This window comes from Panthera leo, chromosome E1, assembly GCF_018350215.1.
Source record: "Panthera leo isolate Ple1 chromosome E1, P.leo_Ple1_pat1.1, whole genome shotgun sequence".
NCBI classification, from domain to species: domain Eukaryota; kingdom Metazoa; phylum Chordata; class Mammalia; order Carnivora; family Felidae; genus Panthera; species Panthera leo.
The window spans coordinates 25,002,097-25,029,938 of NC_056692.1; the positions used below are offsets into that span (position 1 = coordinate 25,002,097).

The following is a 27,842-nucleotide window of genomic DNA, read 5'->3' on the forward strand; positions in this document are numbered from 1 at the left end:
ACGGACCGCAAGATCATGACCTGAGCCAAAGTCGGACACTTAACTGACTGGGCCACCAAGGCAGCCCTAGTCCCAGTTTTCAAACTGCACGTATTTAAAGTATACAAACTAACCAGTTTTGTGATGCCATGTCATACAACTGAGAACATAACATTTTTATCACTTCAAAAGTGTCCTAATGTCTGCATATAATCTATCTCTCCCTCTTCTTCCCCCTGTACCAACAACACCCAGTAAGCTTCCTTTCAGGATAACTTTGCAATTTCTAGAATTTTATATGAATGAAATAATAAGCATGTGTTCTATTTTTATTTGGGTTCTTTCACTTAACACAATGATTTTGAGATTCATTCATGTTTTTGCATGTATCAATTGATCTTCCATTTTATTGCCGAGTCATCAAATATAATTTTACAAAGTAGTAAAAAGAAAATCCTCATTGTGAAAACATCTTACTATATTTATGATGTCTAGAACAGATATTTTTAATATGCTTCTGTGTTTTTTTAAGTCTACTTATTTATTTGGGGTGAGGGGAGGAAAGGAGGGGCAGAGAGAGAGGAAGAGAAAGAATCCCAAGCAGGCTCCACGCTGTCACAGCAGAACCCAACAAGGGGCTCAATCTCAGGAACTGTGAGCTCATGACCTGAGCCGAGATCAAGAGTCAGAGGCTTAACTGACTAAACCACCCAGGCACCCCCGCTTATTTTAAAAGGAAGAATGTCACAGAAAAACTGCACAATGAAGAAATATATTTTATTAATCACCTCTGGAAAAAAAGTAAGAATTAAAAATTTCAATGATCTAACTTTAGCAGCTAAAAATACAGGACTACGTTTCTTTAAAACTTACTCCCACGGAAATGAAAAAAATGTAAAACAAACAAAAAAAAAGGCACCTGTCTGGCTCAGTTGGAGTATGAGACTCTTGATCTCAGCGTTGATAAATTCAAGCTGCACACTGGGTATAGAGATTACTAAATAAATAACTTAATCCTGTGGATTAATTTTTTTTAAAAATTTTTTAATGTTTATTTTTTGAGAGAGAGACAAAGTATGAGTAGGAGAGGAACAAAGAGAGTGAGAGATGAGAGAATCTGAAGCAGGCTCCAGGCTCTGAGCTGTCAGCACAGAGCTTGACACGAACCATGAAATCATGACCTGAGCCAAAGGTGAATGTTCCAAGCACACCCCCCCCTTTTTTAAGAGAGAGAGAGATCACACACAACCCAGGGATGGAGGAGTAGCGGGGGAGAGACAGAGAGACAGAGAGAGTGAGAGGGAGAATCCACAGCAGGCTCCATGCTCAGCTTGGAGCCCAACATGGGGCTTAATCCCATGAGCTTGGGATCATGACCTGAGCCGAAATCAAGAGTCAGATGCTCAACTGACTGAGCCACCCAGGTGCCCCTCCCATAGAATAATTTTTAAATGTGTATTATTGAGAAAAGTTAATATGGGAAGAAAATAAAGCAATAATTTTTACTGTATGTACTGTAACCCATTTATTACATGCTGTCCAAAGTTCAAAGAACTTTTATGCATTCACAAAAAATCACAGGCATTTTACAATAAATATCTAGTTTAAATAATGTGTATAAATGAAAGATTCCTACTAAAGAAAAATACTATAAAAAAAAGGATGAATTATAGTAAAGACTTCCTTTCTAGCTAAATATAAAAACATTTTTCAATAATTTGCCCTCCTATACTAGTTTGCATACACATAGGAGGATACACTGTTTCTTATGCCATTTATTTCTGAGAATATATCCTTGAAAATCCTAAAATTGGCTGAAATGTCCCTTAACTACAAAATTAATCCAAAAATCCTAACTTTTATTATATTTTACATAATATTTGAAGCTACAATATATGTAGTTATATTGCTTATACATGTGCATTGCTTATAAATTTTTATTTTAAATTATAATGTATATAATCTGCAATGTTAACCATTACAAAGCTAACAATTTTTTAAAGTCTGTCATTTTTCATAATAGCATATTATTTGGGTAATATCTCAGATTCTTAGAAAGGTGCTGCAGGATATTCTTATAACTTTAAGAAGAGGATAGGAAAACATGAATCCTAAAGCTCTAAGTATAAATGACTCAAAACACAAATTTTTTCCTCTTCATATTCTCAAGCAGCTACTCAGAAAAAGTATCAAGGTATTACATTTAAAAGTACATTAAGAAAGGATTCTCACATTTATCACTTAATGACAAAAATAAATATAAAAGTCCAACTGTATTTATAACTCTTTTCCCTACAATTTAATCTAAATACTGAATGTAATAACTCACACTAGTCAAAGATGACAGACTCAAAAGATAGTAACTACCATACGCAAGGCAAACAAAATAGTTCCATTTCTGTGACAAACAAATTTATTAGGTAGGTACTCAATAAAAGAAAGTTATGTTTATTCCACCTATGGGCATGGGGAGAAAAGGGAAAAGGTAAGAATTCAGATGTCTGCCCTCTACATTCACCCAAGTTTAGCAATATTAGTTGCTTTCCCTATCATTTAGAATTTTTATATGAATTTTATGTTTCTATAGTCAAACTTAGCTAAATCTCACCAGCTAAATTGTAGCAGTTTTGAACATGGTTATAAATTAAATCTACCTTACTTTACCCTATAATACCAATTAAGGAACATGCTATTGGAGAGATGTGTTGATCAAGACCGACTTAAACAGGATATTAATTATTTTTGTCATCTCCTACACCAGTCATGTCAGTAGCTCAGTTAATAAACCAATTCAAGTAAATGAATATGCATAAGTTAATTTCTCTAAGAGTATTTTTCAGTATCAATATAAATAATTTCAATGACAGCTGTAATACCACTTAGAAATTCATAATTTGTGTAATGTACTTGATGTAATATTTTAGATAAGAAGTTCACTAGTTCCATTATGCTCAATGACATATCAGCTCCCCTACTTTAAACTCTGTTTTTCAAAAGTTTATGAAGCTGTTAAAAACCACTCTAGAGGGGCGCCTGGGTGGCTTGGTCGGTTGAGTGTCCGACTTTGGCTCAGGTCATGATCTCACAGTCCGTGAGTTCGAGCCCCGCGTCGGGCTCTGTGCTGACAGCTCAGAGCCTGGAGCCTGTTTCAGATTCTGTGTCTCCCTCTCTGTGACCTTCCCCCGTTCATGCTCTGTCTCTCTCTGTCTCAAAAATAAATAAAAACATTAAAAAAAAAAAAAACCACTCTAAGATAGGGGTGTCTGGGTGGTTCAGTAGGTTAAGCATCTGACTCTTGATTTTGGCTCAGGTCATGACCTCGTGGTTGATGAGTTGGAGCCCCATGCTGACAACAAGAAGCCTGCTTGGGATTCTGTCTCCCTCTCTCTCTGCCCCTCCCCAGCTGTCTGCCTATCTGTCTCTGCCTCTCTGTCTCTCTCTCTCTCAAAAATAAATAAACATTTTTTAAAAAATCACTCTAGATAAAATTTGGCAGTTAAGAACCAAAAAGACAATAATGCACATTTTTTTAAAGTCCATATGTATGTTTACAAGAGAGTGAAATATTCTGTCAATATTTTCATCTAACAGAATCCTTGGAATCTTTTCTGTCCAGAAATATTGAAATCTTGAAAAACAATGAAATTTAAGAACCAGCATAATTACACTGTGAACAAAAAGTGATGCAGTTAAACTCTAGTAAACGTTTTACAGATTCTAGCTACAGAGAAAGATTTTAAACCAGAATCCTGCTTAGTGTTCTCCTGTCAGCTATAATATCAAGATCAGAATTTACCATAACAAATGAAAACATTAGCTATTCTTCTCTGGTGGATATAAATACATTAGTTATTTCAGTATATGACAACAGTCAATGATGAGTAGCATCAAATGCTGACAATAACTTTGAGTTGTCAAGGAAGTTGTTTTCATCATTTAAGAAAATCCAACATAAAGGGATATAATAAAAATACAGATCAACTAATATCAAAACAAGAAAACACTAATCATAATTCTGTGGTCAGTCCCCCTAAACCTAGACTATCTAGTAAATACATGTCCCTAGTCCCAATATGAATACTTCAGTATAAACTTACCACCTCTAACGGAAAAATATCCTACTGATCAACTGTTTTCACATGTTGACCACTGTGTCTGAAAATACACCAGGCTCTAAGATTGCTTTCACTTAAAATGTGTATTTTCCTCTCATCTGGAAAAGGTTAAATGTTCAAAGACTGCAAAAGTTAGCAAAGCTGACTTCACAAATATTGGTTTCCTAGTCATTGTTGTAATAAGATTTTGCAGAATAACATAAATATTTTTTAAAAATCATTAACAAATCAAATACTCATTAAGTTTACACTATGCACAGCACTCTGGGATGTATTTTTTAAAAGCCATAAAGTCTGCCCATCAAGAATCATAACTTAGTTGAGAGACAAGATTTAAATGAATAATTAGCGAACAAGCCATTATTTCATAAAATGTTGTGCTACATAGTAGATAGAGGCAGGCTTTAATACCTATAAGGAATCAGAGTAAAACAATGTAGGCTAAAACTGTCGAAGGGAGCTATAAGGAGAAAGGTGGAATGGTATTACTCTACTAACCAGTCATCCAGAGTTGAAATCAATCCTAAAATAGAAATTTAAGAGTTTCCAGTTAAAAGAAATCATTAATGAGTAGGTACTCATTAACGAGCTACTCATTAATGATTTCTTTTAACTGGAAACTCTTTAAATTCATTAAAATGGTGAGAACTACTTTTAAGTGAATGTGAAAACAATAGGAAATGATTACAAATTAATACTACATGGAAATATTTTGTTATTAGAATTTCTTTGGGAGAATAGGAGTTGGGGGATGGGTGATTCCCTAAAGAAAATATAAGCACTGGTTTATTAAGAACTAGTGGCTTTGCTTCCAAAAAGGCCAAATTCAAGTATTATACATCTTTCATTTACTTACCATGTACTTCATTTTTACTTTGTTTTCTCAATCCCCTCAAATTTTATTCATTTAATATTCTATTCAAATAATATGTGGTTACTACTATTAGCAAGGTCAGAGTTGCATCAAAATATTTAATTACACTAATCTATCCTAGAAACAAGAGACGAATGAAATCAAAGCTTAAATTCTAAAAATTGTAAACTGTCATGAGTTCTTACTCTTAATCCAAAATGTCTTGAAATTTATCATAGCAAGTCTTCAGAGAAGGTAAAAAAAATGGGAATTCAGTTCTAAATAAATCTCTTTTGCTCTAAAAATATACAGCTTCTCTCTTCTAGAAAATAACTTAGAAACTTACCTTGGCTCCTTAATTAACATATTAAGGACTAAAGTTATTGTCTTTTTAAGTTTAACGTCCTTTTGCACTAAGATTCTAAAAATATCTCCCCTTGGGGTGCCTAGGTGGCTTAATCAGTTAAGCTTTGACTCTTGATTGACTCTTGATTTCAGCTTAGGTCATGATCTCAGGGTCATGAGATCAAGCTGTATTGCATGCTCCCGACTCTACCCTAGGTGTGGAGCCTGCTTAACAGTCTCTCCCTCTCCCTCTGCCTCTCCCTTGTCGCACACAGAAGCTCACTCTCTCTCAAAAAAAAAATTAAAAAGAAAGAGAAAAAAAAAAAACCTCCCCTTGCTCTCAAAAAATATGTTATTACATTTCCTTTAAAGAAAAACACTGATTAACTAGGAAATGAACTTCTCTCCCCACCCACAATTAGCAGCTTAAATGGTTCCTGGGGCTTTTCTTATAGAGATACTGACATTAAAATAATGCTGTTGTGCCTCAAAACATTAACTTCAGAATCTCACCAAGAGTACCCTCTTCACCCAAATTTAAGGCCAAACTTCTCCATAGGATTGTAAGAAAGATCTCACAAAGGACATCACTTCATTTATAAATCCTATCATTTAACTTATTTCTCTGCAGCTGTAGAATACAGATCCTCCATTCTGAGTCTACCTACTAAGACTAAATCCAAGCTTCAAAACTTGAATTTTGAATGGGAAATTCACATCCATTTTATTTAAAATGTGCCATTTCTCCTTCAATAAATTACTCTGCAAATGTGAATTATACTAATAAATTCTCTCCCTTTCCCAAACACACAAAAGCTGATGAAATCTATCTACTAACACACCTATCTCAGAGAGATGGCTAAAATAAAACACAAGCTCATTTTATATAAATGTTAAAACTATTCCAGAACTCAGCTTTTTTAAGTTCTTTCTGAGCTTTTTGGGGTTCACTCATCCTTTTGAGATTACAGTGTGAGAAACTATTATAAAGACTTCATTTTCTGAGAAAATACCAGAGACTAATCAAAGATAAAGTACTTAGTTCCTTATCATACTTTACAACATACACAATATACTATACATACTAATCAATATACACATGCTAATAGTACCTGTCCTCACTTAAAATAAGCCTATGTCAGTAAATTAGGGCAAAAAAAAACTAACATCATCACTAAAAGCATTTATAGAATTTATATGTGTTTAATACAGTGCTAGAGTTTACACCAAAAGGCATTAACTACAATGAAACTGAAACCTGAAACTATCATTGTTTACAAATTGTTTACAATTTAAAATTAAGATCATTCTTGTAAAATAACTACCTTAATTATTGTAGCCAGTGATGACTCTCAACAGAGTCCAAAGGACAGAGGCAAGATCCCTGAAATAGTTTTGGGTGGAATGAAATTTATGGAATATTTACATAAAAATTATGTTGCAAGGAGTTCCACTTCCACCTTATATGTACAAAGTCTGAAAGAGAGTTACTCCTAACCTAAAAAACAGAAAAAGCCAGATAAACTATCATACAACATTTCTTGAGCCTGTCAGAGGCAACCAAGTAGCCTGACATCCCAGGAAGAACAGATTCCTCCAAAACATAGGATGCATGAATTGCCTGTCCAATAGCAGAGCATGGGAGGAAGATGCAGGTGCTACTAAAAAAGAGTAAGAAAAAGAAACAGCTAAAATTTTAACTGATCTGTTTTCTGTTTCCATAGAGTTGGCTATTCCCACCATTTCATACAAATGGAATTTAAAAAATTGTGTCTTTGTGTTTGGCTTCCCTGACTTAGCATGTTTTACGGGTTCATCCATGCACATATCAGAAAACTTCATTCCTTTTTATTAACAAATAATATTTCACTATATGGATTTACAACATTTTGTTCAGTTGACAGACATCTGATTTCTGCAATGAAAACTACAAAACATGAAAAAAATTAAAAACCAAATGTAAAAACTTCCTAATTTCATAAGTCAAAAGATTTAAATATTGTTAAAATGGTTAATACTCATGCTGAAACAGAAAGCTCAATAAGTAGTATTAAGAAAAAAGTTAACTCTATCATAATTCTGAAACAATGGCAGAATACATAATTTTACACAAGAATACATTTAAGAGAATTAATGCAACATATATCCTGATCCAAAAAAAGATAAAAATTAAAAATGCAAACCCCATATTATGTAAACCTCAGGTTCAAAAGCACACAACACAGGTTAGAAACAGAAACTGTCATTAATTAAGAATGGTGAATTATGGTTCTTTATAATATACCAAACCTAAAATTCCTATAATTTTCAGTGTTTTATTAACAGTTTCAGTGTTTTATTGTCATTTCATATTCAGAATAACATAGTGCATATCTGTGTCTATAGCTATAAAATAATTAACTATTTTTAGAAAGAGTATATTTATATAAACTTAGCACATTTTACCTCTATGTAAAATTTTTGGTAGAAATTAAATAAGCCTTTACAGGTTCCAGTGAGCTAGCATTTCATTTATAACACTTAATTTTAATTTTTTTTTTCCTACTGTTTACTTACTTTTGAGAGAGAGAGACAAAGCACAAGTGGGAGAGGGGCAGAAGGAGAGAGACACAGAATCCGAAGCAGGCTCCAGGCTCTGAGCACAGAGCCCAACGCGGGGCTCGAACCCACAGACTGTGAGATCATGACCTGAGCCGAATTTGGACGCTCAACCAACTGAACCACCCAGGTGCCCCAACACTTAATTTTATACAATTAACTTAATTAGGTTTTACTAAAATGGAAAGGTTTTCTTTAACACAAAATGTATAAAACATATTCCCAACATAAAATTTATGTCAGAGTAACAAAGTTTGTAAGAATAAGAAGCCAGTCATACAAATGGTCCCACGATTATAATCAGTGGCTATTAAAACTCAAAAATATAAAAGTACAACTGCAGATCTGTGTTACTCCCCTATGGCCTCTAAAAACACAATCATACTGACATCTAAAATAAGACTTGCTTTAAGATAAAGGGAGGTAAACCTTTGAGAGACTCTTAAATACAGAGAACTGAGTGTTGCTGGAGGGGAGGTGCGTGGGGAGATGGGTTAAAGGAGTGATGGTCATTAAGGATGGCACTTTTAGGAATGAGTACTGGGTGTCATATGTAAGAGATGAATCATTGGGTTCCACTCCCAAAACCAAGACTACACTGTATGTTAACTAACTTGAATTTAAATAATAAAAAATGAAATAATGAAATGAAATATAAAAAAATAAAATATAAAATAAAATAAATAAATAAAATAAAATAAAATAAAATAAAAGTAAAAATAAAATAAAATACCTGTTTACCTACTTGGCAAGAAAAATAACTGTGAGGAAGATTATACATGTTAAGGCCAGAAGGCTCCTCAGGAACTCAGGCTGGTGGGTAACTATCTCAAAGGAAAACCTAGAATATAAAGATTACCTCAGCAACTTTTGGAGGCACTCCATCCCCAAGCACCTCCCTGATGAAGCAGTGTTGGCCCATATAGTATGAGAGTCCACAGGTCCTCTTGAAGGCATCTTTCAGTCGTTTCAGCTCTACGTCGGTAACTGTAATCCAGAAATTGAAGAGGGTAAGAAACCAGAAGAAAAACGAAGTCTTTCAAAATCTTCGTTTTTTCAAAATAAGTGTTGGCAAGGATGTGGAAAAAAGGGAATCCTTGTGCATTGTTGGTGGGAAGGTAAACTGATGCAGCCACAATGGAAAACAGTATAGAGGTTCCTCAAAAAATTAAAAATAGAAATAACATACAATTCAGCAGTCCACTTCTGCGTATTTGCCCCCACCCCCCCTTCTGAGCATTTATCCAAAGAAAACAAAAACACTAATTTGAAAAGACAGATGTGCCCCTATGTTCACTGCAGCATTATTTACAATAGCCAAATTATGGAAGCAACCCTAAGTGTCCACGAACTGATAAATGGATAAAGAAGATACGGTATAGATATATCTAGATATATAATGTGGAATATTACTCAGCCATAAAAAAAATGAAATCCTGCCACTGGCAACAACATGAATGGACTCAGACAGTATTATCCTAAGTGAAATAAGTCTGACAGGGAAAGACAAATCCTGTATGATTTCACTTATATGTGGAATCTAAAAAAACAGAAACAGACTCATAAATACAGAGAAAAAACTGGTGATAGCCTGAGAAGAAAGAAGGGATGAGGTGATGGACAACATAGGTGAAGGAGATAAAGAGGTACAAACTCCCAGTTATAAAATAAATAAGTTACAGGGATGTAAAGTACAGCATTGGGAATATAGTCAATAATAGTGTATTAACTTAGTATGGTGACAGGTGACAACCATTTCATTATGTATATATATATATATATAGTTTTTTCAATTTTTTTAATGTTTATTTATTTTTGAGAGAGACAGAGCCCAAGTAGAGTAGGGGCAGTGAGGGAGATACGGAATGCGAAGCAGGCTCCAGGTTCTGAGCTGTCAGCATAGGGCCCAACACGGGCTGGGACCCACGAACCGTGGATTATGATCTGAGCTGAAGTTGGACACTTAACCAACTGAGCCACCCAGGCATCCTTCATTATGTATATAAACATTGAATCACTATGTTATATACCTGAAACTAATATAATATTGTATGTCAACTATACAATTGTTTTTAAATCAAATTAAAGAAATCTTTACATTTTTCCAACCAAATTCCAAATAAAAACTGGCCCTAAAAAATATAAATATTACTCCTAATAAAATATTATTCCTAATAAAATATTACAAAATATTATTCCTAATAAAAATAAGGAATACATATCTCTTTCCAGATAAGTATGACAAAGCCAAAGATATTTTGTCATAATTCCAATACTTTCCAATCTAACGAAGAAAATAAATGGGAAAATTGTTGACCCACTACTTTCCAACAACAGAATAGTAAACATACAAATTTTAGGCAGGGGCAAGGAAGAGGTAACAAGTATTTCAAATTAGCTGATAATCTAAATGCCATTAGATTCTGCAATTAATATGTTTTCAGCAACAATGCATTCATTTCCTTTGGATAAAAATTATATTATCTGTACTTCTTCAGCACTTATCTATCCATGTGAAGGACAGATCCCAAGTTTAGCTTAAATTTTGTCATCATTTATAAAGAAAGTAATCTTCTATAAAGAATTATTTTAACAAACTAACATTTTCTTTCCTTTTTTTAAAAAAATGTTTATTTTTCAGAGAGAGAGAGAGCAGGGGAGGGACAGAGACAGACAGACAGAATCCCAAGCAGGCTCTACCCTGTCGGCACAGAGCTCGATGTGGGGCTAAAGCTCATGAACTGTGAGATTATGACCTGGGCAGAAATCAAGAGTTGGATGCTTAACCAACTGAGCCACCCAGGCACCCCTAACAACCTAACATTTTTAGGCCCCCACTATCAAAAAAATTAGAGTCATTACTTTATTTTAGGGATTGCAGACTTTTTTCACTGAATAGAACAATATCTGTCTACAAGGACAAGAAAAATACCCTTTAATATTACACAGTCAGTTCAAGGATCATAATGGAGGCAGAGAAATGGTAGCTTTAGCCCAAGCTGGAGGAAAAGAAGACTGGACAGAGAGAATGATTACATAAAAATTTAAAGGCTAACCAAAGCCAAAGGAACAAAGGCATATCAGGCAGAGATAATAGTTTGTTTCAAAGTACAATGATGTATGGAATGTATGGAGAATTCTATGTTACTAGAACAAAATAAACAAGGCAGGGGCAGTAAATGATAGACCTACATAGGCGGTCATTTGACCAAGGCATAAAAATTTTGCTCTGTCATAATAAGGAAGGGATATGGTCACATTCAATTCAGATACAAACTCCTGGCAGATAAGAAACAGGACATAGATACAATTCAGACAGTTTATTCTGCTAGTAGTGTAAAGAAGCAAAAAGTAGACTGCTAATACAAGAAAAGGAGAAGCTAAATCTGGGAAATGTGTACAAGGAAGTCAGTAGAACTTGAAGCCTGAGTGAGAAGCTATCTAGAATACTACTCAGTATTCTAGTCAGGGAAACTTGTAAGGTGGCATTTCCATGCAGAAAGGGAATGTAAGATCATAAAGAAAATTAAAGAAATTAATTAAAGAAAAAAATTAAAATTGAAGAAAAAATTTAAAGAAAAATACTTTACTAAAAATATTTTTCTTTAATTTTTTTCTACTATATTCTTTACTTTTGTGTATATTTTTTCAAATTCTATTTTACCATCATCATCTCATTTTAGTCCACTTCAGTGTATTCATTTTTTCAAATTCTCAAACGATTTCTTTTTTTTTCTCCCCCCACCCCCACCTTTTTTTCTCTAATCTGTCAAACCACTTTCAACACCCAGACCAAAACACACCTAGGATCTAGCATCATCTATTTGATTTTTGTGTCTGTGTGTATTTTTAATTTTTAATTTTAATTTCCTTTATTTCATTTTTTCTACCTCATTAATTCCTTTTCTCCCTTCAAAATGACAAAACGAAGGAATTCACCCCAAAAGAAAGAGCACAAAGAAACGACAGCCAGGCATTTAACCAACACAGATAAAAGCAAGATGTCTGAACCAGAATTTAGAATCACAATAATAAGAATACTAGCTGGAGTCAAAAATAGATTAGAATCCCTTTCTGCAGGAAAAAGAAGTAAAACATAACCAGAATGAAATTAAAAATGCTATAACTGAGCTGCAATCATGGATGGATGCAGCGGCGGCAAGGATGGATGAGGCAGAACAGAGATCAGTGATATAGAGGACAAACTTATAGAGAATAATGAAACAGAAAAAAAGAGGGAGATTGAGGCAAAAGAGCACAATTTAAGAATTAGAGAAATCAGTGACTCACTAAAAAGGAACAACATCAGAATCATAGGGGTCCCAGAAGAGGAAGAGAGACAAATAGGAGTAGAAGGTTTATGTGAGCAAATCATAGCAGAAAACTTTCCTAGCCTGGGGAAAGACACAGACATCAAAATCAAGGAAGCACAGAGGACCCCCATTTGATTCAACAAAAACTGAAAATCAAGGCATATCATAGTCAAATTCACAAAATACTCAGGCAAGGAGAGAATCATGAAAGCAGCAAGGGAAAAAAAGTCCCTAACATACAAGGGAAGACAGATCAGGTTTGCAGCAGACCTATCCACAGAAACTTGGCAGGCCAGAAAGGAGTGGCAGGATATATTCAGTGTGCTAAATCAGAAAAATATGCGGCCAAGAATTCTTTATCTAGCAAGCCTGTCATTCAAAATAGAAGGAGAAGTAAAAAGTTTCCCAGACACACAAAAATTAAAGGAGTGTGTGACCACTAAATCAGCCCTGCAAGAAATTTTAAGGGGGACTCTCTGAGGGTAGAGAAGATATATAGATAGATAGATAGACAGACAGACAGACAGATAGATAGATAAATACCAAAAGCAACAAAGGTTAGAAAGGACCAGAGAACATCACCAGAAACTCCCAACTCTACAAGCATCATAATGGCAATAAATTCGTATCTTTCAGTACTCACTCTAAACATCAATGGACTCAATGCTCTAATCAAAAGACATAGGGTAACAGAATGGATAAGAAAACAAGATCCATTTATATGCTGTTTACAAGAGACCCACTTTAGACCTAAAGACACCTTCAGACTGAAAATAAGGGGATGGAAAACCATCTATCATGCTAATGGTCAACAAGAGAAAGCCGGAGTAGCCATACTTATATCAGACAATCTAGACTTTAAAATACTGTATCAAGATGCAGAAGGACATTATACCATAATCAAGGGATCTGTCCAACAAGAAGACCTAACAATTGTAAAAATTTATGCGCCAAATGTGAAAGCACCCAAATATATAAATCAATTAATCATAAACATAAAGAAACTCATTGATAGTAACACCATAATAGTAGACTTCAACACCCCATTTCCAGCAATGGACAGATCATCTAATCAAAAAATCAATAAGGAAACAATGGCTTTGAATGACATACTGGACCAGATGGACTTAACAGATATATTCAGAACATTTCATCCTAAAGCAGCAGAATATACATTCTTCTCCAGTCCACATGGAACGTTCTCCAGAATAGACCATATACTGGGACACAAATCAGCCCTAAGTAAGTACAAAAAGATCGAGATCATACCGTGCATATTTTTAGACCACAATGCTATGAAACTCGAAATTAACCACAAGAAAAAATTTGGAAAGGTAACAAATACTTGGAGACTAAAGAACATCCTACTAAAGAATGAATGGGCTAACCAAGCAGTTAAAGAGGAAATTCAAAAGTATATAGAAGTCAGTGAAAATGATAACACCACAACCCAAAACCTCTGGGACGCAGCAAAGGCGGTCATAAGAGGAAAGCATAAAGCAATCCAGGCCTTCCTAAAGAAGGAAGAAAGATCTCAGATACACAACCTAACCTTACGCCTTAAGGAGCTGGAAAAAGAACAGCAAATAAAACCCAAAACCAGCAGAAATAATAAAGCTGGAAATAATAAAGATCAGAGCAGAAATTAATGCTATTGAAACCAAAAAAACAGTAGAACAGATCAAAGAAACCAAAAGCTCATTCTTTGAAAGAATTAACAAAATTGATAAACTACTAGGCAGTTTGATCAAAAAGAGAAAGGACCCAAATAAATAAAATCAAGAATGAAAGAGGAGAGATCACAACCAACACAACAGAAATAAAAACAATAATAAGAGAATATTATGAGCAATTATATGCCAATAAAATGGGTAATCTGGAAGAAATGGACAAATTTCTAGAAACATACACACTACCAAAACTGAAACAGGAAGAAATACAAAATTTGAACAGACCCATAACTGGTAAGGAAATCAAATTAGTAATCAAAAATCTGCAAAAAAAACAAGAGTCCAGGGCCAGATGGCTTTATAGGGGAATTCTACCAAACATTTAAGGAAGAGTTAACACCTAATCTCTTGAAACTTTTCCAAAAAATAGAAATGGAAGGAAAACTTCCAAAGTCTTTCTATGAAGCCAGCATTACCTTGATTCAAAAACCAGACAGAGACCACACTAAAAAGGAGAACTATACACCACTTTCCCTGATGAACATGGATGCAAAAATCCTCAACAAGATATTAGACAACCGGATCCAACGATACATTACAAAAAGTATTCATCACAACCAAGTGGGATTTATACCTGGGATGCAGGGCTGGTTCAATATCTGCAAAACAATTAACGTGGTTCATCACATCAATAAAAGAAAGGACAAGAACCATATGATCCTCTCAATAGATGCAGAGAAAGCATTAGGCAAAATACAGCATCGTTTCTTGATAAAAACCCTCAAGAAAGTAGGGATAGAAGGAGCATACCTCGAGATCATAAAAGCCATATACGAGCGACACAACACTAATATCATCCTCAATGGGGCAAAACTGAGAGCTTTTCCCTTAGGTCAGGAACAAGACAGGGATGTCCACTATCGCCACTGTTACTCAACACAGTATTGGAAGTCTTAGCCTCTGCAATCAGACAACACAAAGAAATAAAAGGCATCCAAATTAGCCAGGAGGTCAAACTTTCACTCTTCTCAGATGACATGATACTCTATATGGAAAACCCAAAAGATTCCACCAAAAAACTGCTAAAATTGATTCATGAATTCAGCAAAGTTGCAGGATACAAAATCAATGCACAGAAATCGGTTGCATTCCTATACACCAACAATGAAGTGACAGAAAGAGAAATCAAGGAATCGATCCCATTTACAGTTGCACAAAAAAACCATAAAATACCTAGGAATAAATCTAACCAAAGAGGTGAAAAATATACACTGAAAACTATAGAAAGCTTATGAAAGAAATTGGAGAAGACACAAAACAATGAAAAAATATTTCATGTTCACAGATTGGAAGAATATTGTTAAAATGTCGATACTACCCAAAGCAATCTACATATTCAATGCGATCCCTATCAAAGTAACACCAGCATTCTTCACAGAGCTAGAACAAATAATCCTAAGGAACCAGAAAAGACCCCAAATAGCCAAAGCAATCTTGAAAAAGAAAACCAAAGCAGGAGGCATCACAATCCCAGACTTCAAGCTATACTACAAAGCTGTAACCATCAAGACAGTATGGTACTGGCACAAGAACAGGCACTCAGATCAATGGAACAGAATAGAGAACCCAGAAATGGACCCACAAACGTATGGCCAACTAATCTTTGACAAAGCAGGAAAGAATATCCAATGGAATAAGGACAGTCTCTTCAGCAAGTGGTGATGGGAAAACTGGACAGCAACATGCAGAAGAATGAACCTGGACCACTTTCTTATACCATACACAAAAAGAAACTGAAAATGGATGAAACACCTCAATGTAAGACAGGAAGCCATCAAAATCCTTGAGGAGAAAGCAGGCAAAAACCTCCTTGATCTTGGCCGCAGCAACTTCTTACTCAACACGTCTCCGGAGGCAAGGGAAACAAAAGAAAAATGAACTAACTGGGACTTCATCAAAATAAAAAGCTTCTGCACAGCAAAGGAAACAATCAGCAAAACTAAAAGGCAACTGACGGAATGGGAGACGATATTTGCAAATGACATAACAGATAAAGGGTTAGTATCCAAAATCTATAAAGAACTTCTCAAACTTGACACCCAAAAAACAAATAATCCAGTGAAGAAATGGGCAAAAGACATGAATGGACAATTCTCCAAGGAAGACATCCAGATGGCCAACCGACACATGAAAAACTGCTCCACATCACTCATCATCAGGGAAATGCAAATGAAAACCACAGTGAGATACCACCTCACACCTATCAGAATGGCTAACATTAACAACTCAGGCAACAACAGATGTTGGTGAGGATGCAGAGAAAGAGGATCTCTTTTGCATTGTTGGTGGGAATACAAGCTGGTGCAGCCACTCTAGAAAACAGTATGGAGGTTCCTCAAAAGGCTACAAATAGAACTACCCTACAACCCAGCAATTGCACTACTAGGCATTGATCCACGGGATACAGGTGTGCTGTTTCAAAGGGACACATGCACCCCCATGTTTATAGCAGCACTATCAACAATAGCCAAAGCATGGAAAGAGCCCAAATGTCCATTGATGGATGAATGAATAAAGAAGATGTGGTATATATATATACAATGGAGTATTACTTGGCAATCAAAATGAATGAAATTTTGCCATTTGCAACTACGTGGATGGAACTGGAGGGTATTATGCTAAGTGAAATTAGTCAGTCAGAGAAAGACAAAAATCCTATGACTTTACTCATATGAGGACTTTAAGAGACAAAACAGATGAACATAAGGGAAGGGAAATAAAAATAATAATAATAACAACAATAATAAAAACAAGGAGGGGGACAAAACAGAAGAGACTCATAAATATGGAGAACAAGCTGAGGGTTACTGGAGGGTTTGTGGGAGGGGGGATGGGCTAAATGGTTAAGGGGCATTAAGGAATCTACTCATGAAATCATTGTTTCACTATATACTAACTAATTTGGATGTAAATTTTAAAAAATAAAAAATAAAAAAAATTTTTAAAAACCACAAATAAGCAGCACAATAAGTCAGAGACAAAACCACAGAAATCAATGCTTACAGTATCTGCAGACAAAGAGAAAATACTCTAAGAATACTGAATAGGAATAGTTAAAACAAGGAAAACAAGAAAGTATAGTCTCCAAAGGACAAGAGAAAGGGACTGGTCTACAGTCTTGTGTAAGACAGAAAGGACCCAAAAAATAAAGACTGAAGAGTCCCTGGCACATAGATTAACATTCAATAAACGTTCATAGTAGCGAGAGAAACCTCATGGGTTTGACAACTTGGGATTCTCTCTTCCTCTCTTTGCCCCTCCTCAACCCATTCTCATTCTCATTCTCTCTCTCTCTCTCTCTCTCTCTCTCTCTCTCTCTCTGTATGTGTGTGTGTGTGTCTCTCAAAAATAAAGAAATAGTGTGCCTAGGTGGCTCAGTAGGTTAAGCGTCTGACACTTGTTTTCTGACTCAGGTTTTCGGCTCACAGTTTGTGAGACTGAGCCTCTCATTGGGCTCTGTGCTGACAGCATGGAGCCTACTTGGGATTCTCTCTCTCCATGCCTGTCCCGCTTGTGCTTGCTCTCTCTCCTCTCTCTCTCAAAATAAACATTCAAAAAAATGAAAAAGTTAAACAAAAATAAATAAACTTGCCAAAATACTAGAAACAACTCCTTTGTCCATAAACTGGTGAAAAAATAAATATGGTATATCCATACAAGGAATGGTAATCTGCAATAAACATAAAGAAACTACTGATTAATGCAACAACATAAATGAATCTCAAAAATGATACTGAGCAAAAGAAATCAGACACAAAAGAACATACACTGTATGACTACATTATATCAATATCTTGCAGAGGCAAAACTAGCTATGATGACAAAGACAACTAGTAGCTGACCAATGATGAAGTAAAGGGTGTGTGGGTGGGACTGTAGGGAACAGACTGCAAAGAGGTAGGAGGCAACTCTTCTGAGGTGATGGAAATGTTTTATATATTTGACTGGGGTGGCAATTACACAAGAGAAACATTTGTCAAAACTTATTAAGCTGAATACTTAAAATTTGTGCATTTTATTATATCTAGATTATATTTCAATAGAATAGACCTTTAAAAAATGAACAGCCAAAAAGCACCAAATATTGAGGAAGATTCCAACAAGGGAAGGTACCAAAACAAATAGGGGTGAGAGGAATGAATAGAAATAATGGAGAAAGAAGAAAACAATTACTAAAAACCTCCAAATAATCTTAGAGAAGGATAAAAAGAAAATTATATCCAAATAAGTACCAAAAGTCTATGGCCATACCACCCTGAACGCACCTGATCTTGTCTGATCTCGGAAGCTAAACAGGGTCGGGCCTGGTTAGTAGTTGGATGGGTACCAAAAAATGTAATAATGAGAAAGTAAGAATAATCTCTTGAGCCCTTTCCCAGCCAACTATAAGAGAATGTTCTACATCAAAATGAGAGGATAAACAAAAGAAAGAAAAGGGACCTAGGAAACACGGACTCCAGCATGACAGAAGTAAAGGGAATCCCTGGGCTGATTATGATATGACACCCCAGGATGACAGCTATACAGGAGGCCTAGAGGATAAGACCAGATCAAAAATGAAGAAGAAGGGCTCAAGAAAAAAAAAAGAAAAACAAGGAGGACAGGACAGTAAACCAAAGACAATAACCACAGTGGGAATAGCTTTAAGAAGCATTTCACCTTCAAAAAATAAATCTCAAGGACTAATTTTACTTTAGGTTTTTCTTAACAACCTAGAAAAAAAGAGGAGAAGCATTTCAAAGTACAGCTGAACCTTGAACAATACAGGTTTGAACTGCATGGGTCCACTTACACATGGACTTTTTTCAATAAATATATTGAAAAATTTTTTAGAGATTTGTAATTTGAAAAAACTCACAGATGAGCTGAAGAGCCTAGAGATATTGAAAAAATTGAAAAGGTATGTCATGAATGCATGAAACATATGTAGATACTAGTCTATTTTATCATTTACTATCATAAAATATACAAAATCTATTAAAAAAGTTAAAATTTATCAAAAACTTACACACACAGTCTGTACATGGTGCCATTCCAACTGAGAAATGTAAACAAATGTAAAGATGCAGTATTAAATCATAACTGCATAAAACTAACTGCAGTATTACTGTACTACTATAATAATTTCGTAACCACCTCCTGTTGCTATTGCAGTGAGCTCAAGTGTTAAGACTGTCTGCTTCAAACTCTATGTGATGCTAATCATTTCCACATGAACAGTTCATCTCTCCAGTAAACTGTGTATCACAGTAAAAAGTGATCTCTCATCGTTCTCATGTATTTTTCATCACATTTAGTGCAAAACCATAAGCCTTGAATGACACCAAGACCCACACAAAGTGCCACTGGTGATGCTCTAAGTGTACCCAAAAAGCAGAGAAAAGTCTGAAAAAGCTGAATTGCTTGATATGTACCACAGATTGAGGTCTGTAGCTGCGGTTGCCCATGATTTCAAGATAAATGAATCCAGTGTAAGGACTGTTGTAAAAAAAGAAAAGGAAAATTCATGAAGCCATCACCACATCTGTGCCAGCAGGAGTGAAAACCTTGAACTTTTTGTGAAATACTTTTTGATCTTGTATTGAAAATGCAGCTTTTATGTGGGTGCAGGTTGCTAACAAGAAAGGCATACCTGTAGACTCAAGATTCTTCAATTCAAGAAAAACTGAAGTCCTTATATGACAACTTACAGCAAAAGGAAGGTGAAGGTTCTAAAGCAAGCTGAAGAATTTAATGCCGGCAAAGGACGGTTTGAGAATTTTAGAAAGACGTTTGGCTTAAAAAATGTAAAGGTAACAGGAGAAGCAGCTTCTGCTGAGCAAGAGGCAGCAGATGAATTCTCAAATGCCATTTAGAAAATCACTGAGAAGGATATCTGCCTGAACAAGTTTTTAATGCAGACAAAAGTGCTGTATCCTGTGAAGAAAATGTCACAAAGAAAAGAACATTTATTAGTAAGGAAGAGAAACAAGCACTAGGATTTAAGGTGGGAAGAGATAGGCTAATTGTACTGTTTTGTGCAAATGCAGTAAGGTTCATGATCATCAACTATAAAGTTGCTAACACCTGAGCCTTGAAAGGAAAAAGATAAACATCAGCTGCCATCATTGGGTTGTAGAGCAAGAAGTCTCTGGACAACAAGAATCCTTTTTCTAAACTGGTTCTACCATTGCTTTGTCCCTGAAGTCAGGAAGTACCTTGCCAGTAAAATCTACTTTTTAAAATTCTTGGGGACACCTGGGTGGCTCAACCAGTTAAGCATTCAACTTCAGCTCAGGTCATGATCTTATGGTTCGTGAATTCGAGCCCCACATCTGGCTCCACGATGACAGCTTAGAGCCTGGAGCCTGCTTCGGATTCTGTGTCCCGCCCCCGACCTCAAAATTAAACATTAAAAACAATTTTTAATAAAATAAAATTCTTTTGATTCTCATCTTTATTAAACTTTGGACAATGGACCCTGTGGTCAGGGCTGCTATTGCTGCTGCTCCTGGTAACAGGACAATACTAGTGCCACTCATACCACCTGTGCCAAATGCATTCTGCACAGTTTCAGCCTCTGTGTCAGCATGCCTTGAGTCAGAATCTGGCATGTGGTCACCAGAGTGGTGGAGCCTCACGCCATGTCCAGCTTCAAAAATGTCTGGGAAACTGGGGTTTCCCCTCTTATGGACGAAGGTGGTCTCTACCTCTATTAAGAGTCTTTAAAAAAAAAAAGAAAAAGAAAAGACTCTCCAAGTGTGGAATCCCTTACACAGGAAAAGGGGTAGAAATTCTGGGGGTGGACACTGGAATTGAGGAATGGAAAAACAATGACAAATTTCAATTTTTGAAGCAGTGATCTGAGACTAGAACTTGGTAGTCTCAGGTTTGCTTAGAGGAATGAGTGACTAATCACATTTTTCAAATAAAAAAAATTCTTCTGATATTGAACAATGCCCTTGGGCACTCAGAACGCCATAACTTTACCATCAAAGGCGTCAAACGGTCTACTTGCCCCCAAACACAGTATCTCTAATTCAGCCTCTAGATCCAGGGGGTCAGGTCATGAAGACCTTTAAGGCTCATTACACACAGTACTCTGTGAAAAGGACTGTCAATGCTATGGAAGAGATCCCCGATAAGAGAGGACATCATGAGGGTCTGGAAAGATTACACCACTGAAGATGTCATCATTGTTACACAAAAAGTAGTGAAAGCTATCAAAGCCTGAAACAATAAATTCCTGCTGGAGAAAACTGTGTCTAAATGTTATGCATGACTTCACAAGATTTACAACAGAGCCAATCAAGGAAAACATGAAAGAGTCTGTACATATGGCAAAAAAGGTGGGAGATAAAGAGTTTCAAGATAGGGATCTTAAAGAATTTCAAGAGCTAAGAGACACCACACCAGAAGGCAGAATTTGATGGAGACACATTGATGGAGGTAAGTGTTTCCAAACCAGTGCCAGATGATGACAAAGAAGAGGTAAAAGAAGCAGTGCCAGAAAACAAATTGACATTAGACAATTCAGCAGAAGGATTTCAATTAGTCAAGACTGCTTTGACTTCTTTTTTGACCAGGACCCTTCTATGATACCATACCAATGCTGACGTCTCCTGTATGACATTTTTAGAAAAATGAAAAGGCAAAAAAGTCAAATGGAAATTATAATGTATTTCCATAAAGTTACATTGAGTGTGCCTGCCTCTCCTGCCTCCCCTTTCACTTCTTCTGCCTCTGCCACCCAAGACAGCAAGACAAGCCCTCCTCTTCCTCCTCCTCAGCCTATTCAACATGAAGAAAATGAGGATGAAGATCTTTATGATGATCCACTTCCACTTAATGAACACTAAACAATTATATGTCATAGTTAATAAACTTATCTTGGGGCACCTGGGTGGCTCAGTTGGTTAAGTGTGTTTGTGAGTTCAAGCCCTGTGTCGCTCTGCATTGACAGTGCAAAGCCTGCTTGGAATTCTCTCTCTCTCCCTCTCTCGCTCTCTGCCCCTCCCTGCTCATGCTCGCTCTCTCTCTCTCTCTCTCTCTCAAAATAAGCAAACTTAAAAAAAATTAAACTTATCTCTTGTATATGTGTCTTCATGTGAAAATCAGTAACTGTACAGCAAGAACTGTAGATGTTTCTGTGTCATCATAATCATCGAACTATTCACCACATAGAACATCATGTGCAAAAAACTCATGTGGAAGTGGATAGCCTATCTTTATGATGACATTTAATATAAAATCAATAATGTATTAATAAAGTTTTCTTACTGTTTTATAACTTTGCTTTCAAAAAACTATATTACATACAGTATGTCTCTCTCATAATTGGAGAAACTTCATTATCAGACTATCACAGGGTTGCTGTTTTTTTTTAATGTGACAATGCTTCCAATACTGTATTATGAATAGGACTACAATATTGTATGCCACAAAAATTTCATAATGATTCATTCATTAGAATGAATTCTTTAGGAGTACCTGAGTGGCTCAGTCAGTTAAGCATCTGACTTCAGCTCAGGTCATGATCTCACAGTTTGCGAGTTCAAGTCCACATCACAGAGCCTATTTTGGATCCTCTGTCTCCCTCTCTCTCTGCTCCTCTCCTGCTCATGGCTCTCTCTCTCAAAAATAAATAAATATTTTTTAAAAACTGAAGAGAAAAAAAAAGGAATTCATTAGGGTAGGCTACTGTGAAGCAATCATATGAGTAACACCAGGCTACCACAAAGCAATCATACTTGATACTTCTTCACTATAAATGAATGAATCATTAAACCTGTAAATATGAATGTCTTTTTCATATTATCATTTTTGATGCCTAAATGTTAGGAATACATATAACATCTACAATGTTTTATATCAAAAAAGAGAATATTCTTGTAGATACAGACAATTCATCTTGTAAACATATGACACAAACTTAATACCAATAAATACAATATAGTGCTATAAATGTACTTCCTCTTCCTTGTGATTTTCTTCTTTTTTTTTTAATGGTTAAGGCCTTTTTTTTTTTTTCATCTTTATTTTTGAGACAGAGAGAGAGAGAGAGCAGGGAAGGGGCAGAGAAAGAGAGGGAGACACAGAATCTGAAGCAGGCTCCAGGCTGTCAGCACAGAGCCCAACATGGGACCCCAACTCACGAGTAGTGAGATTCTGACCCGAGCCAAAGTGCTTAACCGACTGAACCACCCAGGTGCCCCTCCCTGTGATTTTCTTAATAATATTTCATTTTTGCTAGTTTACTTTATTATAAGAATTCAGTACATTATATATATAACATACAAAATATGTGTTCACTGTTTGTGTAATCAGTAAAGCTTCCAGTCAACAGTAGTTAAGATTTGGGGGAATCAGGGACACCTGGCTGGCTCAGTCAGTGGAGCATGCAACGCCTCATCGCAGGGTCATGAGCTCAAGCCTCACATTGGCTAAAGATACCACTTTAAAAAAAATTTGGGGGTGGGGAGTAGGGATCAAAGTTATATGTGAATTTTCGACTGCACACGGGGTCAGTGCCCCTAACCACCAAGCTGGTCAAGGGTCAAATGTATATCTGTAACATTCGGCATGAAAGTTAAGAAACCAACCAAAATCTTTTTGAAAGCTATAGGGACAGAACTGTAATCCCTCCTCAAACAGGAAGTGTAAGAGAAGACAAGAGAACACCAAAGGCAAAGAATAAGGGAGAAATTTTCTCATATCAAAACAGATTTTCAAGGAAATTTAACACAAATCTCATTTAACAAAAAGCCTTGGTGATTTCAAGACATCTCAGTTTTTAAAATACTCAATTGGTAAGAATTAGCAACTCACAATCAAATATCAAGATCTGGTAATAAAAAGAAAGTACTGGATAATCACTTTCTGATTGTAGCACAAAAGAAGTAAAAGCAATTACACAGAAAGGGCAAATACTGGAACAGAGATAAAACAAAGATTATGATATTCACCACTGAAACAATCCTTCCAGTAAAAGCATTCTGAAATGCAAATCATAAAAATTATAATATTAAAAGCTACTGGGGGCGCCTGGGTGGCTTAGTCAGTTAAGAGTCCGACTTTGGCTCAGGTCATGATCTCACAGTTCGTGAGTTCGAGCCCCGCATTAGGTTCTGTGCTGACAGCTCAGGGCTTGCTTCGGATTCTTTGTCTCCCTTGTTCTCCGCCTGTCCCCCACTCGCACTCTCTCTCTCAAAAATAAATAAACATTAAAAAAAATTTTTTTTAAAGCTACTGAACTCTTATCATATGCCCAAACACTGTGCTATGCAATGCGGAACACAAACCTTCAAGGAATCCATGGCTAAGAGACAGACTCATGAATAAATAATGACAATATAGTAAATATAAAAGACATAGCTGGGCACATAGGAAGAACACCTAAAAAGAGAGAACAAGTGCTCTAAAACTACACTAGTACACACAACTTACAGCAAAACAGCAGCATCTAGTGATTACTTCCATATACACTTTCTATAAAGGTCTCTATTGTGAATTCTTCCTACATTTCATCACGTATAGCATGACATTCTAAAAACCTATCTAACCTGTAATAAACCTAATATAGCAACTTATCAACATAAACAGCCTAACCACCACTTACAATGTTTTTAAGAGAAAACTGCAGTACTCTGTGATAAGATTTACAGGTTTTATCAATTGACTGGGACTAATGTAACTGGACTTGAGTTAACTATGATGAGAAGGACAACAGATAAGTAACTTCTGGAATTCCCCTTGTGCTTTAAGGCCATCAACCTCCCCATCTGGATGGGAAAATGAAAAGTCCTCAGATGTAGACAATGGTGCTAGTCACCAATCTGGGCTTCCTGGACACTCTCCCATCCCAGATTTTCCCATCCTCTCCCATCATTTAGTTTTCTGAGCAGGGCAAAGGAAACAAAGTACTCTGGTGAGCTAAGGGGAGGACACTGAATTCACTCCAAGCAGTCTGTGTCCTGCTGAAGAACTACATCTTCAGGGTAATGGGTGCTAACAAGAAATCCATGTTTCTTCGGTACTCTCCACTATTTCTAAACCACATTCCCTCTGATCCTTTAACAACACTATCAATAGATATTATCTAAATAAATGAAAATACATGCATAATTCCAACTGAAAAGGCCAGAAACATCAGCTATCTCCCCTACACTTGACTATTCTCAGATCTGACACTGACACTGGAAAGAAAAGTTGTATTAATAAAAATATTCAGTGGCTCCTTTGTTCTTGAATAAAAGTTCAAGCATTAGTAAAGAGTGATGATGCAAAGCTCAAAAACTGAAATACCTACAGGGATGAATGAGGAGGGCAATACAAATGATGAAGTGGGCCAGGTGGGGTATGTGGAACCCTAGAGAACACATACCTACAGGGTGCAGCTGCTTCTAAGTTCCAGGCATTTGCTGCAACGTAGCAATGAGGAAACCAAGAATATATATGTGTGTGTGTGTGTGTGTGTGTGTGTGTGTGTGTGTGTGTGTGTGTGTGTTGTTTGTGTGAAAGCTCTCTCCTTTAAAAGCGTTGGCAACTAACTTTTTAAAAATTTTAAACAAGATGCAGTTTCGATATGTCTAGCCAGCTGCCACATTTGATAACCTCTGGCCAAATGGTTAAGGGCAGAAAGAAAACATATGCGTGTTTAAATTGAACAAGGTCACTTACTAGCTATGAGAACATGGGCAAGTTCCTTAATATCTGTACCTACTCTTCTGTAAAATGGATATAGACATATGGAGTTGACAAAGACAAGAAAGTAACGGATGCTCAACAAATTACAGTCTGGGAGGAAGGGATTTCTAGCAGTAATGAGGGTGTACCTTGTTCATTTTCTATTCCTAACTCTGGAAAAGGTATGAAAATGAAGATTGGAAAAAGAAGGTACAAACCCAAACAACAATAAATTTTTCTTCCCTTATCCTCTTTCCTCCTTACCATAGATCAATATTACCATCCCAGCTGACCCAGCTACCGTCTAACATTGGAACAAAGGGGAAGAAGAAAGAGTGCAGAAGAGGAAGAAGGGAAATATCAAGAAGGCAACAACTTCTTTAGCTCTTGACAGACAAGCATAAGGGAAGGGCTATTGTAATTCATTGTAACGAATGTATCAAAACCACTGTGTTAGATTAAAGCATGAGTGCTGTTTTACTCAAAGCCAAGTAGGTCATATTACTAGGAGTATTCATCAACGCCCTAAAATATAAAAGGTCATTAACATTCCATAAAATTATAAACAAAATCATCCTTTGTAAAAAAAAATTTGCTACCAACGTTACATAAAAGAAGCAAGTCAGGAGTCAGTTCATATTAATAGATGAAAGGTTCAATCTGGTAAGTCAATCTGTATTCACTGGCTACAGGCTGGGCTAAATATGATATTTACTCAAAGCATGCATACATTCTCTTGCTCTATTTTATTTATCTACCAAAGCTCCTAATCAATCATACAAAAGCTGCTTGAACTAAAGTCACCAAGAATTCAATATGTACTCATTTTAAAAATATGACTACTTTCCAACAGATTACAGAATGGGGCTTATTATATCCAACCCATAGATAAAACACAAGAACTACTTCAAAGTTCACAAAATCCAAGACATCTCTAGAGGGTATTTTTAAATTTGTTTTTAAAATACAAACAAGCAGAAAAAGCATTTCATTGTCTAGCAGTTTTTAGTTACATAGTAATCCAAGTATATTCTGGGTGGCCCATAATACATGAGATATAAAAAGTAAACAGATCTGTGTATTTCACCTAATTTATATATAATTGGCAACAGTGTGCTGGGTTCTATGAGGGACACAAAGACAAGGTATTGTCCTCGGTGTTTTGTTTTGTTTTGTTTTTTGTCTTTGTACTTGGTTTTAAAAGCTTAAAATCTGCCAACAAATACTTGAGTTTTATTCTGGTGAGAGTGTGAAAGAAGTATAACAAGGTGTAAACTTTGTTAAATAGGAATTCAAATCTGAAAGCTATTTAAAGAGTAAATTTAAGAGTTCTATTAAGTGTTCAGTGCTCATATAGACACAACTTTTTCCACACTGAAAAAAGTTTACATTTTGAAAAAGAAAGCCTAGAGAGCCATATATCATCAACCCTCATACAAACCCACCCCGTCTCATTTTATTTCATTTTCTGATAACAGAGGAGAAGGAAGAAGGGTCACTGGACCTCAATTTGAGATTTCCAGGATTATGGAAAAATATTTACCAAAATGCCTACCATCTATCTGCATCTGCTCCCTGGACAAAGAAACAATGCAACAAAAGGGAAAGAAGACAAGATTGAGAAAGGGAAGAAAAACATTAAGAAAGTTAACAAAGCTGAAGAGAAAGATTAGGTAGAAAATATTAGACAAGGGTGCCTGGGTGGCTCAGTCAGTTAAGTGTCTGACTCTAGATTTTGGCTCAGGTCATGATCTCACAGTATGTGATATCAAGTCCCACACTGGGCTCTGCGCTGGCAGTACAGAGCCTGTTTGGGATTCTCTCTCTCCCTCTCCCCCCAAAAATAAATAAATTTTAAAAAATATATAAGAAAAACATGCAAAGGAAACCAAATACATTTCACTGGTATATGTAATAAAAAGTTGAAATGACAAGACTGTCACTTCTTCTACAGTCACAAGCCTATCCAGATCTAAGAGGAGCAACCAGAGATCTAAGAGGTACAAAACCAAAAGGGAGGAGAAGACAGAAGAAAAACACGTGATATGCTACCCAACTGGGAAAGATCAAAATCCCATCTGTACTACACCTAAAGGTACCATTTCAGAAATCAGAAGTAACCTAGTCTTAAAGAAAAAAAGGAAGGAAAGGGGACTGCAATTTATTTCTTCACAAAGAACTTCAGTATTCAAGATCTATTAAAAGACTAAGGAGGAGGGAATGCAAGCTGGTGCAGCCACTCTGG

At 36.0% G+C, this 27,842-nt stretch overlaps 1 protein-coding gene and 1 long non-coding RNA gene across 3 annotated transcripts in view; one reads left to right on the forward strand and one right to left on the reverse strand.

Annotated features, from left to right (window-relative positions):
- Positions 1 to 25,985, forward strand: part of LOC122205925 — a 129,010-nt gene extending 103,025 nt beyond the window's left edge. Inside the window, exon 3 of the long non-coding RNA XR_006196301.1 lies at positions 25,867 to 25,985. This is a non-coding gene — a long non-coding RNA (uncharacterized LOC122205925). The remainder of the gene's footprint in view (positions 1 to 25,866) is intronic.
- USP32 (ubiquitin specific peptidase 32) overlaps positions 1 to 27,842 on the reverse strand; it is a 251,311-nt gene that overhangs the window by 165,854 nt on the left and 57,615 nt on the right. For both annotated transcript variants that reach the window (XM_042914568.1, XM_042914569.1), the window contains exon 2: positions 8,750 to 8,877. In XM_042914568.1, coding sequence (XP_042770502.1) covers positions 8,750 to 8,877 — 128 coding nt within the window. The remainder of the gene's footprint in view (positions 1 to 8,749; positions 8,878 to 27,842) is intronic.